The sequence below is a fragment of the Uloborus diversus genome, chromosome 7 (genome assembly GCF_026930045.1).
Source record: "Uloborus diversus isolate 005 chromosome 7, Udiv.v.3.1, whole genome shotgun sequence".
Classification (NCBI taxonomy): domain Eukaryota; kingdom Metazoa; phylum Arthropoda; class Arachnida; order Araneae; family Uloboridae; genus Uloborus; species Uloborus diversus.
Genome location: NC_072737.1, coordinates 14,187,232 through 14,203,141, shown reverse-complemented (window position 1 = coordinate 14,203,141; position 15,910 = coordinate 14,187,232). Strand labels below are relative to the sequence as shown.

The 15,910-nt window shown below is 36.6% G+C and overlaps 1 protein-coding gene across 1 annotated transcript in view; it reads left to right on the top strand.

Annotated features, from left to right (window-relative positions):
• The first annotated feature begins 597 nt into the window (after window positions 1-597).
• The window catches only part of LOC129226274 (uncharacterized), a 40,776-nt gene continuing 25,463 nt past the window's right edge, over window positions 598-15,910 (top strand). The window contains exons 1-5 of the mRNA XM_054860875.1: window positions 598-610; window positions 1,737-1,932; window positions 7,493-7,569; window positions 9,420-9,518; window positions 15,454-15,642. Of these exons, the coding sequence (XP_054716850.1) occupies window positions 598-610; window positions 1,737-1,932; window positions 7,493-7,569; window positions 9,420-9,518; window positions 15,454-15,642 (574 nt within the window). The remainder of the gene's footprint in view (window positions 611-1,736; window positions 1,933-7,492; window positions 7,570-9,419; window positions 9,519-15,453; window positions 15,643-15,910) is intronic.

The window sequence follows — 15,910 nt, the reverse complement described above, 5'->3', positions numbered from 1 at the left end:
TCAGTGTTTTTAGTAGGACAAACAGCTCCATAAAACGTTAATTCAGTAAAATGAGCTTAAAAAGAGAAATGGTTTGCTTGGCCAGCTCGTCGAAGGTAATTATGAGTTAACGGAAGTTACTTAACTTTCTCTTTTCTCTCTCTCCAAGATAATAGATCTTCTCATTTAAAAAAAAAAATGAATAAGTTAAAACGGAATGATGAAGATCAAATAACAAACAAATGACCAAACTTTTTGGAATTCTAAATGAAGGAAGCGCCACTAATGGGGCAGACCCGATAAAACAAAAATCCGGTTTGCAGACGTAATTTCGGTAATGCTGAAGCAATCAGCGTAACTAGCGAGCAGAGTTGAGGAATTCGGCTCCTTCTTTTCTTAAAATATTTTTTGCGAGTCATTATTTACGGCAAAGTTACCTTTATTGCCATGCTCTCTGAAACCTGACAGGCGTTTCTGTGTTACTTTTCGCTTAGATATTATTTCCTCCTCCCCCCCTTCTCACCCCCCCCCCCCCCTTCACCCCACGACCACCCACACCACCCCCTGTGACGGTCGCAGCAGAAGCTCTGTTATTATCGGTTGTGTAACGGGTTGTTAATGTCGTGGAACGGTGAGTCTTGCAGAACGAAGAAAGACATCTTTTTTCGTTGTTCGATGCTCCGCTGCCCCCCCCCCCCCCCCCCGGTTTGCGTTCTTATTGCCGCGTAAATTCAATCGATCTCGGCAGTCAAATAATTAAGGAGGATTAAATCAACATGAAAAGAGCGCGCAGGCGAAAGATAAAAAAAAAGAGTGATGAAGTAGAGAGAAAGAAGGAGTACAATTGAACTTGTTCCACATAGCATACAGGCTACAATTAATGTTTTTTACGAACATTTTCATTTTGAAATGAAACTGTTTTGTTACTTTATTTTTAAATTGCAACGAAACTTCTAGCGAACTCTCACATAAAACTAAAAAGAAAAAAAAGAAAGACAGAGAAATTCCGTTTCTGGACTTGATTTTCATTTAATGACAAAAAAAAAAAAAAAAAGACAACATCACGTGATCCAGAAGGTATTAAAAAACAAAATTAGTTTCTCGCAAAAACGAAAGAAATCAAAAGATAAAAGAAATAAAAAATTAAATCGGATTTTTTTTTCGTACGATTAAAAGGAAGGAATACACGACTCTGCTACTAATGCTTTTTTTTTTTGTTATTCTGAAATGAAATTGTTTTATTTTTTGTCATAATCACAATGAAGCATCGACCCCAACTGTCATTGAAGAATTTAGCAAACTCAGTCAGCTAATGGATTTAATATTCATTCAATGGCGGAAATGATTTTATCGATATTATTTGTATGATCTAGGAGTCAGGCAAAACTTCTACTCCAAACCTAAAAATCCACCAGCTGGACCTGGGTTTGAATCTGCTATCTAAGTGGTGTGATACCAACGCTTAGCAACTACGCCACTCAACCGACAGACTCCAACATTGATTTTGCAAATATTGCTGAGGTCTGTCGGCTTGGTGTATTGCACGTCGTCGTCCTCAGAGCAACAGTGAAACATTTAATCCCGAGGATAACAGTAACTGTTGATTTAAGGTTACGATGTATATAAACTTGAAGCAACTGCTTCTCAAGTTACTTCACGTAATTTTGTATAGTCATTTGTCGAAGCAACCTCGAAACGTTGCTATTGTTTGTGACCAATTCTTAGTTGTATCTAATTTATTTCATTCTTCTTTGCAGGGTTGTGCGTGGGGCAGTGCTACTTTCCCATGGAGTACCTGGGCACGTACTTGATGCAAACCCAGACCGAGGGCACATCGTTTGCTGGTAGACCCCCTAGCACGTCGTTCTCCGAGATCACATTCGAACCAGATGCTATTCCACCATGGGGAAAATGTTTCAGGAAAAGAGGAAATAACATCATACTCAAAGACAGGTCAGTGGAACAATTTATGCTTTTTTCTCCATTCTTCATCCACCCTTTTACATTAGAATGAACTTTCACGTCAATAGGGAAATTTCAATCAAGTTTACATATTACCCTCTTTTGACATTCGAGCTTGCTTGAACTGATCAGAAAGCCGGCTAATTGCAGGTACAGTAAACTCCCTATTATCGGCGGTTGGATTATCCACGGTTCGGATTATCTGCGGGTCTTTTTCACAGTTCTTTTTTTAAAATTATGATTGTGTTATTGTTCGCTATAAGTTACTACATATATATTTTTCTTATGATCAATGTCAGCAGTGGCGCACACAAGGGAGGGGTCCAGGGGGTCCGGACCCCTCCCATAGGTCTTTTTTCCCCCGATTGATTATGATTCTATTATTATTTTGTACATGGAATAATTTCAAACAAAGGTAACAATACTTTCAGTTGTAATATGTGAAAAAATAAAATCCTAATGTTAAAATATTTTTTTAATGTTGTGCACCTTTCCTAAAACAAATCGTTTGTAAGAAGCAGAATGGTGATTATAAATGAATACACTGCAATAACCATGTTTTCAGTTTTGTAATTACAGATTAAACAGCCTACATTAGTTTGCTCTCTGGTTATTTATTTAAGTATCTTCATTTAAAATATGCTAATTTAGTTTCAATAATTTATTTTTACTGTTTTTCGTTCCCGATAATCGATAAAATCATGCCAATATGTTTGACGGCATATTGGGGGTATGATATGAGAATGAGGCTCTTGGCCTTGGACCCCACCCCTTGCAAAATTCCTGTGTGCGCCACTGAATGTCAGTGAATGCAATGTAGCAATGTTTTTAGTTATAATTTAAATGTATGTGTGAGTGATATTCATATTTTTTACTTATTGTATACACCAAGTATCATTTTTTACCTATTATTCGGATTATCCCCGGTTTTCGATCATCCGAGGTTACCGTGCCACCCTAGTCCACGGATAATCGAGAGTTTACTGTACTTGAAAACGATGACAAGAAATTTTCCTTATACAGGGAAAAAAGCGGATCACTGCAGGTAGAATTTTGGACCTACTCCTTACCAAATGCAAAGCAGGATAGTTCAGAGGAGGGCATTGGTAAACTGCAAGTTGTAGTGTAAACGGTTTCCTTTGCTCTAGGCAATAAGCTAAATAATTGCTTGTTCCTTGTAAACGTGCCTATATATATCTGAGATTCTATAGAGCTCTTAAAGTTCACTCATGTCAACACTGGGAAAATTTATTAATTCTTTTTACATTCGTTTTAAAAAACATTATGAAAGGTCTAAGTGAAATGGTGTTGGCGTCACATAGCATGATTAAACTTACACACTAGAAGAAAGTCGGCAGTAATTGACGATTAACCAGTTTTACAAATGAGTGAAATATGACCAGTCGTCTTGACTACAGCTTCTACTTGCTCCAGTGGCTCAGAAAGAAAAAGCGCAGAAAGGCAAGAACTGTGCCAATTTAGTAACCCGGACGTGTTTTCCGACATCCAAATAATTATATAAAAAACTTTGGAAATAAGTAGTGGGATTGTTCTTACCAGTGAAAACAATATTTGCTGTGGAACTTTGGATCACACCATCCACTCCGAGTGAAGGCAAAAGGGAATAAATTGAGCTGTCAAAAACGAAACTGAATGTCAACCAGTAAAAGACAGCGAAAAAACAGCATCGTAAATTACACCATTTAACTTATTGCCGTCATACATGGGCACTAATACTGAAGGCAGGTGTGCCCACCTCCTAAGAGAAAGGGCACCCCCCCCCCCCCCAAAATATCGTGAAGACGCCCCTAAAAATGAGAAAATACCCCTCAAAACACCCCCCTCCCTAAAAATTTCAATGGCGCAGTCTGAGCCATGACCCCTCCTACACTGTTAAAACTACAGGATGCATTCGGCACCTTTCAGGGGAGAAACGCTTGTTCACCAGCGGCACCCAATACGGAGCCGAAATCGCACCTCTAAATAGGGTGAAAAACAGGCACCTTTTAAAAAAATAGACAGCCGGAGTGAAAAAAAGGAACCTTTGGAGAGAGAAATGGCATCCTTACTATAGATCCTCCTCCCCCCCCTCCCCCGTATTGTGTGCGTTTTTGAATACAGTTGTGGTTTTTTTTTTTTTTTTTTAAGTTTTGTTTTGATTTATGATATTCTTCGTTTTGGACATTTTTTACATTGAACTCGATACTGGAAATGATTAAAACATGTAATTACAGCATTTGATCATATTTCAGGGTTTTCAACATAGTTAAGAAGTGCTCATTGCTCTAACTCAGTGTTTCTCAACCTCTTTTGACTCACGGGGCGCGGTAAAAGCAAATGAAAAACTTTGCGAACCAGTGAAACCTTCATAGTTTTCTTAAAAATTCATAAAATAAATAATATTAATAATAACTCTGGGGCCGTTAAAAACATGTGAAAAATTCAGAGTTCTGACGAGTTTTTTTTTTTTTTTTTACAAAAAGTAATGTTAAGAATTAATAAAACAATAAATATCTACCCCTTTACTTGGTATCAAAGATCTGTCACAAATCGTTATAATTTAAAGACGAGTAATTATTTAAATAATGTGAGAAATTATACATTTACTAAAACCTTGACGCATTCCGAAAATGAAGCATAGCTGTACTTATGGATTATTTACATGAAGAGCCAAAAATATTCAGGGATATTACAGTTACGGAAAAACAAAATCGTTTCATAAACGTTTATCAATAGTAACAAAATAAAATGCACATGAAGTTTTTTGATAGTTAAAAAACCAAAAGAAATTTATAACGCTATCCAGACATTAACCGCTAACAGGAAATGATTCTAACACTTGAATGAAAAAGCCAAAAAAAAAAAGAGCTAGACTGAGAGAGATTTTTTTTCCGCTAGCTTTCTGTTATAATCTACGTAGCACAAGAATCATTTTTATTAAGATTCTCACTTGTTGATTATTGATGTCTTATGGCTTTTTTTTTTTTTTTTTTTTGTGATTAATAAAAGCTGCTTATCGAGTACTCAAGAAAATAATGACAGATATTTTTAGTAGCGTTTTGAATGATGGAAATTTCACGATAGTAACGGTTAACGGAAACTAAAAGACAGTAACGGTAACTGAAAAGCAATAAATGCACTTTTAACCACTTAACTATGTTTGAAAGCCCTAAAAGCTACAAAGTGATCAAAAGCTGTACTTGTAATTTCGGATAATTAATCCAAGAAAAATTGTGTTTATCTCCAATAGTGTACTTCATTCAATGTGAAAGACACACAAACGCAATCATCATTTGTCCGCCATATTGAGGTGGTTGAATGTATGTCTAAGGCAAAAGCGCATGCGCAATGAGTCTTTTTTGTGATTGCATGCTGTTTCGGCTCCTCTGCTCTATTTTCTAGCTTGCATTGCACCTTCAGGCACTATGCTTTCACCTTAGAGGGAATATTTTCATTCGTCTGGAACCCCTGGTTATAACAGTGTAGGTGAGCGCCCCTGCTGAAGGTGCCACCATGAAATATATAATTTCAGTAACAACAATTGAAGACAATTGTTAGACTTTTATCCAAATGCAAATTATTTTAAAATTTCAATAAATGCTTGTAAAATTGAACTAATGAACCAAACAGAAGTCTAGATCTCTGCGTCGGTTAAGAGGAAGGAGACTTAAACGATGGTTCTGGCCCTAGGCATTCATTAGGTTGAGGAACAGGCCCTCACAGTTGAAGACTGTGAACCAACGACCGATTGTGCATTTATTTGTCTTGATGGGCGTTATCACTGTTCCTCCTTTAACAATCTTTTTTAGACACATTGTGAATTTAAACTATTATGTACATGTAAGGGTTATCAGCTTGACAATCATTGATGTTCCTGTCTTCGTACGTGGACTGCTTCTTCCTTTTGAAAAATTGTTTAATTTCGACGAGTAATTAATCTGTGACAACAATGAAGATCATTGGCTACAACAAACTGCCTAATTATAAATCGCCTCACAAAAAGGCATTGGACTGCATCGGAATAGGTTGTGTTACACGACACTCGCCTGAACCTTTTTTGATTTGTGCTTTTGGAACTCTAACCTAGCCGCGTTCGAGTAGATTAGATTACTACTTTGCGACATTTCTACGTCACAACCGATCACGTGAGCGAGAATCTCGATCTCGCAAGCTGACGAGCTTGGAATGACCGCCCAGGAACTGATGATAACCTCATGCGTTTAGTATTTTTGTTGTATAAATAAACAGAATGTTTGGATTCTACGTTCTACGTAAAATTACTTGAATTCATCAAATGGTGCTTCAATCACCAAACATAAATGGAACAAGCATGTTTAAGTCTGTATTGTCTTTCAGTTTGACTTTTAAAATAAGTTATGTGTTGAGTAAAATTAGCTTTCCATATAACCCAGAGTCCATCCCATCCTTTTAATACTTATCTACAGTGAAACCTGTCTATAACAATACCGTTTATTACAAGAAACCTGTCTATAACGATATTTTCCTTGGTCCCAGAAAAATGTCAGCATAAATAATCAAACTGTCTATGACGATAACCTGTTTGTAACAATATTTTTTTAGGTCCCAACAGTATCGTTGTAGACAGGTTTTACTAAATGTAGATACAGTAGAACCTCTCAATAAGGGATACTAAGGGGACCAGACATTTTGTCCCTTAAATAGAGATGTCCTTATTCGGAGGTGGATGAATTGATGCATGCCGTGTACATGTAGTATAATATCACAATAAGCATTAACTGTTAACGCTTAAGATTAAATACTAAAAATGTCTCATTATGTTAAATGAAATTCATAATTATTCACATTTCTAAGTTTATATTATTTTATTAATAAAAATTTAATAAAAAAAATTGCAATGGCAAAGTTTTGTAGCATACAGAAATAATTTTGAAGTAATTCATTACATGTATTTGCTTTATGTTATGTAATTTACAATGTAATACTATGTGAATGACAATTAATGTTCAAATTTCTTAAGTTTTATATACAAAGCTAATTAGTTGCCCTGAACTCTTCGTCGGCCCTGAACCTACTTGAATAAATTGTTGAGAGGACAAATTATGCATGTTAATTTAAGCAAGTTTTTTTATACATTACTTGTTTCCTTCACATATGTTTTGTCAAACTTACCTCAATTAATTTTTAGAGGAAAAGTGAAACTTAAAATTCCAGTAAATTCACTATTTCTTATGTGCTTATACATTATTTCTTGCATTTTTTTTTTGTTTTGTTTTGTTTTGTTTTGTGACTGTCCCTTAATTAGAGGTTAATGCATTGAAGTTCCTATTCAAAGGGACTGGGACCATAAAAAATGTCCCTTAAATAGAGGTGTCCCTTATTCGGAGGTGTCCCTTAATGGAGGTTCTACTGTATATTCTTTTCTTTTATGGCTGAAATCGAACTTGAATTCAAGAATACGATGTGTGCAAGAAAAATTAATACGTGCAAAAATAGTTTATTTCTGTTTCGTGCTCCTAAATACCAAATAAAATATCAAAATATTGTTTTAAAATATTTTTCCTCTTTTCAGCACCGGCGGCGAAGACTGCATGAGGTGTTTCCACTTGACTTTGAAGGCGCCGAATGTCATTCAGATCCACACCGAAGGTAATCATTCAGTGATCATCCATGTCACTCTTTCTTTTCAAAGCTCTCTCGAAGAATCAGGCAAACAAATTTCACTCGAACTGTGGGGCGTCAACTCTCACGAACCGGTGAACAAGGTGGATGAAATCAAATGTTCACCATGTTTGTATTTTAAAAAAGTACTTTTCAAGCATAAAATATTGTGTACGTAATAATGATGTTTAAGAAATGGAATATTCATTCTCGAATAAAGGAGGGAAATTAAATCACTGTCATTACCTGACATTCGTGAAAATTCTAGAGATTAGGTCTTCTATAACCCGCTTTGGCTCGATACGCATTACGTTCATTTGTTGCACAAACCCTTTGTTAGCCATCAATCCAGTTATAAAGGTTACCAAATCCCTTCAATCCCCTCAATCGGGGATCTACTTTAGCAGGCTTTTCTTTCTTTCTCTCTCTCTCTCTCTCTCTTTTTTTTTTTTTTTTTTTTTTTGTAAGTAGAGTCTTATAGAACCTGACTCAAAAATGGATTAGAAATAAAATTGTTTATAAAAAGAGTAGATGATGCTTAGTATAAGTGTTCGAAGCATTTTAAAAAGAGAGGTTTCGAACATTTAAGTCAACCTCATTGGAGGAATTGCTAAGAACACATTGTAAGATCATGTTGTACTTGAACTGTGTTATTATATTAAGGACTAGTGGTACCCGCACGGCTTTGCTCGTAGTAGAAAATTAAAAGGTCATTTGCTTCACCTGTATTACAAATAATGGACGATGAATTTCTTGCCAATTCGCTATACGTTAATTTGCTCGCCCTTGTTATGGTAAGTTGCTCGTCCACGTGATGGTAATTTACTCGTTCATGTTATGATAATTTGCTCAGTAAAATGTTCTTAAAATTGAAATAGAAAAAGAACATAATCGAATTTTCGAAAAATCGCTTCAAGGTGCACACCCACATGCTACAAACTAATTTTATACCAATTTTCATGAAAATCGGCCGAACGGTTTAGGCGCCATGCGCGTCACAGAGATTCAGACAGAGATCCGGACAGATATCCGGCAGAGATCCAGGCAAACCTAGCGCTTTATTATTAGTAAAGATAAAGAAGATCATCAAAATAGCAGTTTGTTTCTATTTAAAAATGCCAAGTTTTGCCACAATATTGTGGAACTCATAATTTCTGTGTGAATCAAAGTAGCTCAACTGTTAAACATTATGGTATGGTTAAGTTTCTGCAATACAAGCTCACTCAATATAAGTTGAAATAAAATGTTTAACTTTCTGCAACACATTAAAAACATTTCAACAACTTAAAATTTGCACAAAAGGCAGCAAGATTTGCCGACACTAGTACAATTGTAGACACGTGCGAAGTGCCAGCAATAAGAATTATACCCACGTGTCTGTGATTCTTATCGCCATTTGTATAATTTTAACCCTTGTTATAACGGTTTGAATTTCGCACATATATGAACTATTTCACTTTAAGTCAATGAGTTGATGGTATGGTATTTATGTATATTCGGCAAGCGTTCCAAGCTTGACAAAATGTAGGCATATCATTTTCAATAAATAGATTAAGTCATTACTTTCTTGTACAAATTATCATACGTACTAATTCTTTTGTCGCATTTATCGTAACATGCATATTTATTCGCGAATACATTAGCAGGTGGAATAGACGTTAATCACAACATTCGTTTAATTACTTAACACTTTTGGCCTCAATACGCCCAGTCAATGCTAAAATGCCCAGGCCTACCCGAATATATTCGGGTTCACGCCGAGAGGATTAAAACAATAAATACACGAGGAATAATGTTGGAATGACTTCTAAAGTAAAAAAGTTTTTTCTTTAAACCAGGTCTCGGTAAATGTTACACCAAAGAGGAAGCAGTGAAAGCCACCTGTCCGGATGACAGAGCTGTCCATGAGAGGAAATTCAAAGAAATAATGCTTTACAGTAAGTAAAAGAATTTCTCCTTCAAACTTCCCTTTTTTTGCCCAGTTTTCACTTTTAAGGTACATTAGTAGCACCGACTTTCAGCCGAACCTTATCAACTTTCAGGTAATGAACCTTGAGAGTAAAAACTGAATGCAGTTTTCTGTTAAAAATACAGGAATCTGCCAAAACAAAGAGAGATCCATTTAGCTTTTCTAAAAAAGTAAGTTTAAAAATAAAACAAGAAACTGCGCCTTTTCTTAAAAATTCAGTGCTACATAATACCTTTTTTTTGTGCCACAATCATTGGAAGTATGAAAGATTAACTCCAAAACAATTTTGAAATGTCGTCAGCAATGCTGATTTAAACACTTGGCAGATGATAGGAAAAAAGAGGTATTAGACGCGGATTAAGTTCTTAAGTAGTAGTCACGCAAATTGCGTGAGTACTGTTTAGGAGCATTTATTTCTATTTTATTGCCCTTATTGAAAGCATACGAGAGAATAACCAAACTTCGCCTTCATGCTTTTGTCTTAAAGAAACTAAAGATTTTTTTTTTTTTTTTTTGGTTTTTTGTAATTGTTCTACTGAACTGTTAAGTACTAGTGATTACTCTGTTTCGACTGCACAGAACAAAACTTGGAGGCGAAAATTGCTGACAGGCCAGTCATTTGGAGTATCTGAGTAGTTACTCCCACGCTGTCTTTTAGAAACACAATGTATTAAAACATCTGTGTATGCTGTTGCATTTTCTTGTAATATATTCTTGTAATATACTTTTTGGAAAAACTTAGAAATGGCGAGCGTGATTTTGCGCGTTTTCAGATAAAAAGAAAACTTTTCTTCAGTGCAAGAAAATGGAGCTGCGGCAAAAAAACAACAGTAATGTAGTAAAGAAAAGAGTCCTAATAACGCCGATGCACGCATCTGCAGATTTCCTTGCAAAGATGTGCCTTGCCATTGCTGGTTTCACTCATTTGTCTTAAAGTTTTACTTGGAAGTGAACATCCTTTATGTACTAATTTTGCCACCACTCTAACAGTAATTCGGTGTTCAAAAAAAAGTTCAAAGTAGAAAAGACGTCCATGAGTTCATCAGCTCATCTGAATGCAGAATTCTTCAGACATAACATTCCACAAATAGGAAAACCGTTCTAAAAGAATCAATTCAATAGTTCGTTTAATTGTATTCAATCTATTTTCCGAGTATTTTTTCTGTATGCAATACTTTTGGCACTCAAAGAGCAATTCGGTATTCAAATAAGAACATAACACCATGGGTTCTTCACCACTTCTGAGTACAGAACTCTTCGACAGATGATAACATTCCATAAGTTGGTCGTTCGCAAAGAATCAGTTCAATACTTCGTTTAACTGCATTTAATCTGTGCTCTGAAGTGATTTTTTTTGTATGGTGCTACTTTTGGCACTCAAATAGTAATTTGGTGTTCAAATGAGAACATACCACCATGGGTTCATCAGCGCATCTGAATACAGAATTCTTCAGACAGATAACATTCCACAAATTGGTCGTTCTCAAATAATTAATTCAGTAGTTCGTTTAATAGTATTCAGTCTGTGCTCCGAAGTGAATATCCTTTATGCAGTACTTTTGGCACTCAAACAGCAATTCGGTGTTCAAATGAGGAAATAATACCATGGTCACATATCTGAATATGGAATCATTCAGACAGATAACACTCCACAAGTAGCCCGTTATCAAAGAATCAATTGTAATTGTAATCAGTCTATGCTCAGAAGTGATTTTTCTGTATGTAGTACCTTTGGCACTCGAACAGTAATTCGGTGTTCAAATGAGTGAACAATGCCGGGAGTTACTCAACGCATCTGCAAACGCAATCCTCCGAAGAGGTAACTTTCCACAAGTTGGCCAGCCCGAAGAATCAACTCATTAGTCACGAAAAGAATGTGTGATGAACCTCAAAATGGCTTTCCTTTGTGTCGGCGGGAATTCTGACTCACATACCCGAAAGAATCTTCATACTCAGCCACCGGGGGGCTCTTGTGAAGTGTGGGTGTAAATCCTCGATTTGTATGCGGTGCTATTGTGCCGCCGAGGGTGTATCTCTCCAGCCAGTGCACACCTCTGACCCCTGAGAATAAACACGAGACAAAAGGTAAACGCGCGCATTCCTTTTTGGGGTGCACTGGCAAGGCACGCCCTGTGCTTAGGCAGAAGAGTTTCGCGAACTCTCTTCTTCCAGGATGTCCTTGCGTGTTCCAAGTGCAAGGACATTATCGTGTCGTGTTCGAGCAAGACGCGATTGTGTTCGAATGGATTCCATAATTAGTTGTTATCGGCTGCGCAATTACTCCGAGGTAGATTTCATTGAGAGGAAAGAGTTAACGAAGGATTAACGGTCCGGTAAAAATGCTGTCTGGAGAATGGCCAGACTTTTGATGTAACCTCATACGGTGGCCGAAATAGTTCTGAAAATGGGAACAAAATTAAGCATAAGACTCGTTTCTAATACTGAGAAAGACTGAGAAAGAAATCAACAATGTGTTCTGTTTTTCAGCAACAACATTCAATTACAAGATGGACCTTTCTTTTTTCGTCTGCATAATAGGATACTTTTTGAGGCAAACAATGGTCAGTCTTATTTTATCTCGTAAATAGGATCAGTGCATAGTTCTTTTTTTTCAGCTACAGTATTTAATTGCAAGCTGGATATTTCTTGTTTCTCCCGCAGAGCTGATTACTTCTTGAGGCAATGGTTAGTCACATCTGACCTTGCAAATAGGGTCAGTGAAGCATTATGTACAAAGAGGTCTAAAAATTGTTTGAAAATAATATTTTTTCTTTAAATGCATTTGTTAAGGATTTTTTTCTGAAAATTTGTACATTAATAATTCACGTTTTAATAAAACAATGCTGAAAGAAAAAGAAATCCAACTGAACTTGGTAAATACAGACTGCTAAGTAATAATTACGTATTGCAACCGTAAAATAAATAACTAATTTTCATATCTATGCTTTGAAAATAACAAAGTCTATAGATGAGCCCTTTTGTAAATAAAAAAGAACATAACTCAGATGAATGATATCAAGGGTGGCCAACAGATCAACCTGGAATGATTTCTAGTTGATCCCCATAAGAATTAAGAAGAATGTTTTACTGCTTTCGTTGTATGAACTTCCGTTTTAGTAAGAAAATAACTAATAATAAACATCGCTCTTGCTTGAGAGATTTGTGTACTAAAGATTCTTTAAGATTATTTTTGTTGACAAATGTACTACATTACGAGCTTCTATAGGGATCTGCTCAAACGTGGATGGTTGATCTCCTCGTACAGTTGTGAACAAACATAATAATATTTTTGCTAGTTGTAAAACTAGCAAGGGTAAAATTATAGGGGTAAATTTATGTTTGTTTCATTTTTGAAGTGTACAGTAGAAATCTGCGAGCTGCTTCTAGAGTTTTGTCGATTGCTATGTGTATTTAAAGCAAAACATCCAAGAAATATGTACAGTAAACTTCGATTTCACGATGCCCGATTTAACGATTTCCTCAATTTAATGAGACCCAATTTAACGATTTCCTCAATATAGCGATACATTTCACTGTTCCGGATTTGTCTGTATTGAGTATCTATGCTCCTCGATTTAACAATATCCTTGATTTAACGGTAGCTTTTCCCAATCAATTGACTATCGTTAAATCGAGGTTACACTGTACTTCAATTTTGTACCCGATTCGGGAGGGAGGGGGGCGCATGAATTAATTTTGACGATTGCATGAAGGAAGTGGGTGGTGTAGGGAGTACCGTGCTTATAGAAAGTTGTCATGAACATTACTTAACTTAGCCGCAGGGTTCTTGTCTTGTTTTAAAAATTGATCCGGCTCCACAAGTACTGTGGTTTGGAGACTAGTTTCCCAAGAGAAAGGGTTCGCACAATAGATTTAAACCAGATAAGTGATTTAAGAAACACAAATCGCAAGCATCTTACATTTCCTCCAACAGGTCAATTTCACAGGTCACTAGCTGAACTAACAAAAGGCTCACAGCCTCGGTCTGTAAGTAAATAAAGAGAGCTCATTCCTACCTTCCATAACCTCCCCTTTTCGAATGGTTTTCTGGAATCGTGCCACCGGTTCGACAAAGGGCCCCTCTACCAAATCACAGGTTGCCTCGTGCCAAATGAAAGGCAGCGGCGCCGGGTGATTTAAGAAGAGCTGAAGGGACGGTTGGGTGTGTCCTGAAGAAATCTCGTCTGAGGGTAGCAATTACCTCTGCACCCTACCTGTTGCTCTCGCCGATCCTCCCTTCGCATCGAACTGGGCATAGTATATGAAAATATTCCTCTCAGGAAGTGGTTTTGAATAATGGATTTGGGGTCGAGATGTGTGCCACTATGCTTCCGGTTTCGACCGTAAACAGGCCCCTCTGGTTGGCAATTAGAGGACCTTGCTATGACAAGACTACGTAAATGAGAAGAAGACGTCAAACAACACTGTAAAATGTGTGTCTGAGTAACATATGTATCAAACACTTAGCTAACAGATGTCGTGACAGTACGAATCCTGTTTTATATGAGAAGTAAAACATTTGCTTTTGTGCAAAAACATTAAATGATAATACTTGTGTTTCTAAAGCAGATTTCAGGATTGATTTTGAATAATGGATTTGGGGTCAAGATGTGTGCCACTAAGATGCTGTTCTTGGCCGTAAACAGGGCTTGTTTACGATCCTATTTGCAGCTGGTGCTCTAGTTAGCAATTAGTAGTGGATCCTACTACGACAAGATTATGCAAATGAGAAGGTGACTTGAAAAACGAATGTTTCAGCAACATCTGTATAAACTATTTTCAGGTATCGTGACACACCTGAAATCTGTTAAGGAGTAAAGTAAGAGTGAAACATTCGTAACTAATTGTAAGGCGTAAAGCATTGTACATTAGTGCTAAAGCAATGAATGATAAAATTACAATTTTTCAAAAATCGGACTTGCACAGCGTAATTGAGAATTTCTGCTTGAGACAGATAGTTTATCACTCTCTTTTAGACTGACAAAGCGGTTTCATATAATCCCCAAACATTAACATGAACTATTATTGCTAGTTTTTGCTCTAATGCCTTGATATACAATGACGGTTTGGAGACGTCAAAGAGTCTTTAATGGCACATGAACGGCAAGACATCTTGGAGACATGGATCAGAAATGGCACTTGAAGTGAATGAAGCCTACGAAACATCAGTCAACAATGACAATTAGAGTGAATGACGTCTCGGAGACATTAATGACTACAATCACATGACCATGAAGCCTTCAACATCAGTCAACAATGACAATTAGAGTGAATGACGCCTCGGAGGCATCAATGACTACAATCGAATGACCAAGAAATCTTCGAAACATCAGTCAACAGTGACAATTAGAGTGAATGATGTCTCAGAGACATCAATGACTACATTCACACGTAAACTGAATGAAATCTTGGACACATCAGTAAATGATGACACTTGAAGTGAGGGAAACTTCAACAAAATGGCACTAAAAGTAAATGACGCTTCGGAAACGGCAGTCATCAGTGGTATGAACGACTTCGTCCATAGCACTGTACTCAATAATGCACTGCTGTCGTAAAAAAGTCAATTCATCGTAAAGTCAAGTCATCGCAGTTGTGGTTTTATTAATGTGTGAGGAGGTAAAGGATATTGGTTTTATCACACACTGTTGTTAATGTTCCTTTCGGTCAGTTGGAGTTGCTCCTCATTCATTAAATATAATTAATATTTTATTAGTTTTGTTTAGTATTTCATGTCGATGGGCAACATGCGACGTTTCTTTAGATCGTTCCAAAAATTACGTCTCTTACGTATTAGCAATGGTGCTGTTTCATGAAATATATCTCCTTTTAGTGGCACTTTCTGCTGCATAATTTCGAGACAGCATGCTTCCATCCTAAGTTTCGTTCATTTTCTTTTGCAGGGAAGCAAGAAACAGACGGCAACATTCCTCCAGAGCACATCTTTTGTCCGATCAGCGGCAAATTCCGATTCACTTACACAGCAAACAAGGGCGAATTCCGATGCGACCAGACTCTTTCAGAAGTCTCCAATTGCCCTCTCAGCAACACCCTGGGCGTCAAATTCCGACAGTGTTCTTTTCCAGATATGGGTATGTAGTTTTTAATCCTTCATCACTTTATTCAGGCCATCTTAAGATTTGTGACCGGTATTTTCTTTTCGTCTCTTCTAAAATCATCCCTTCCCTCACAAGAATCATATTAAAAGAATTGATGAGCACAAGGAAGAAAAGCAAAAATGTTAATACTTCCACTGTTCGAGAAAATGAAGTTAGAAAATCAAAATTTGAGCCTTTCTTCATTGTATAGTAAACTTTTTGGTGATTTTTTGCCTTCTTCATTATTCTTTTTACCTGTTTA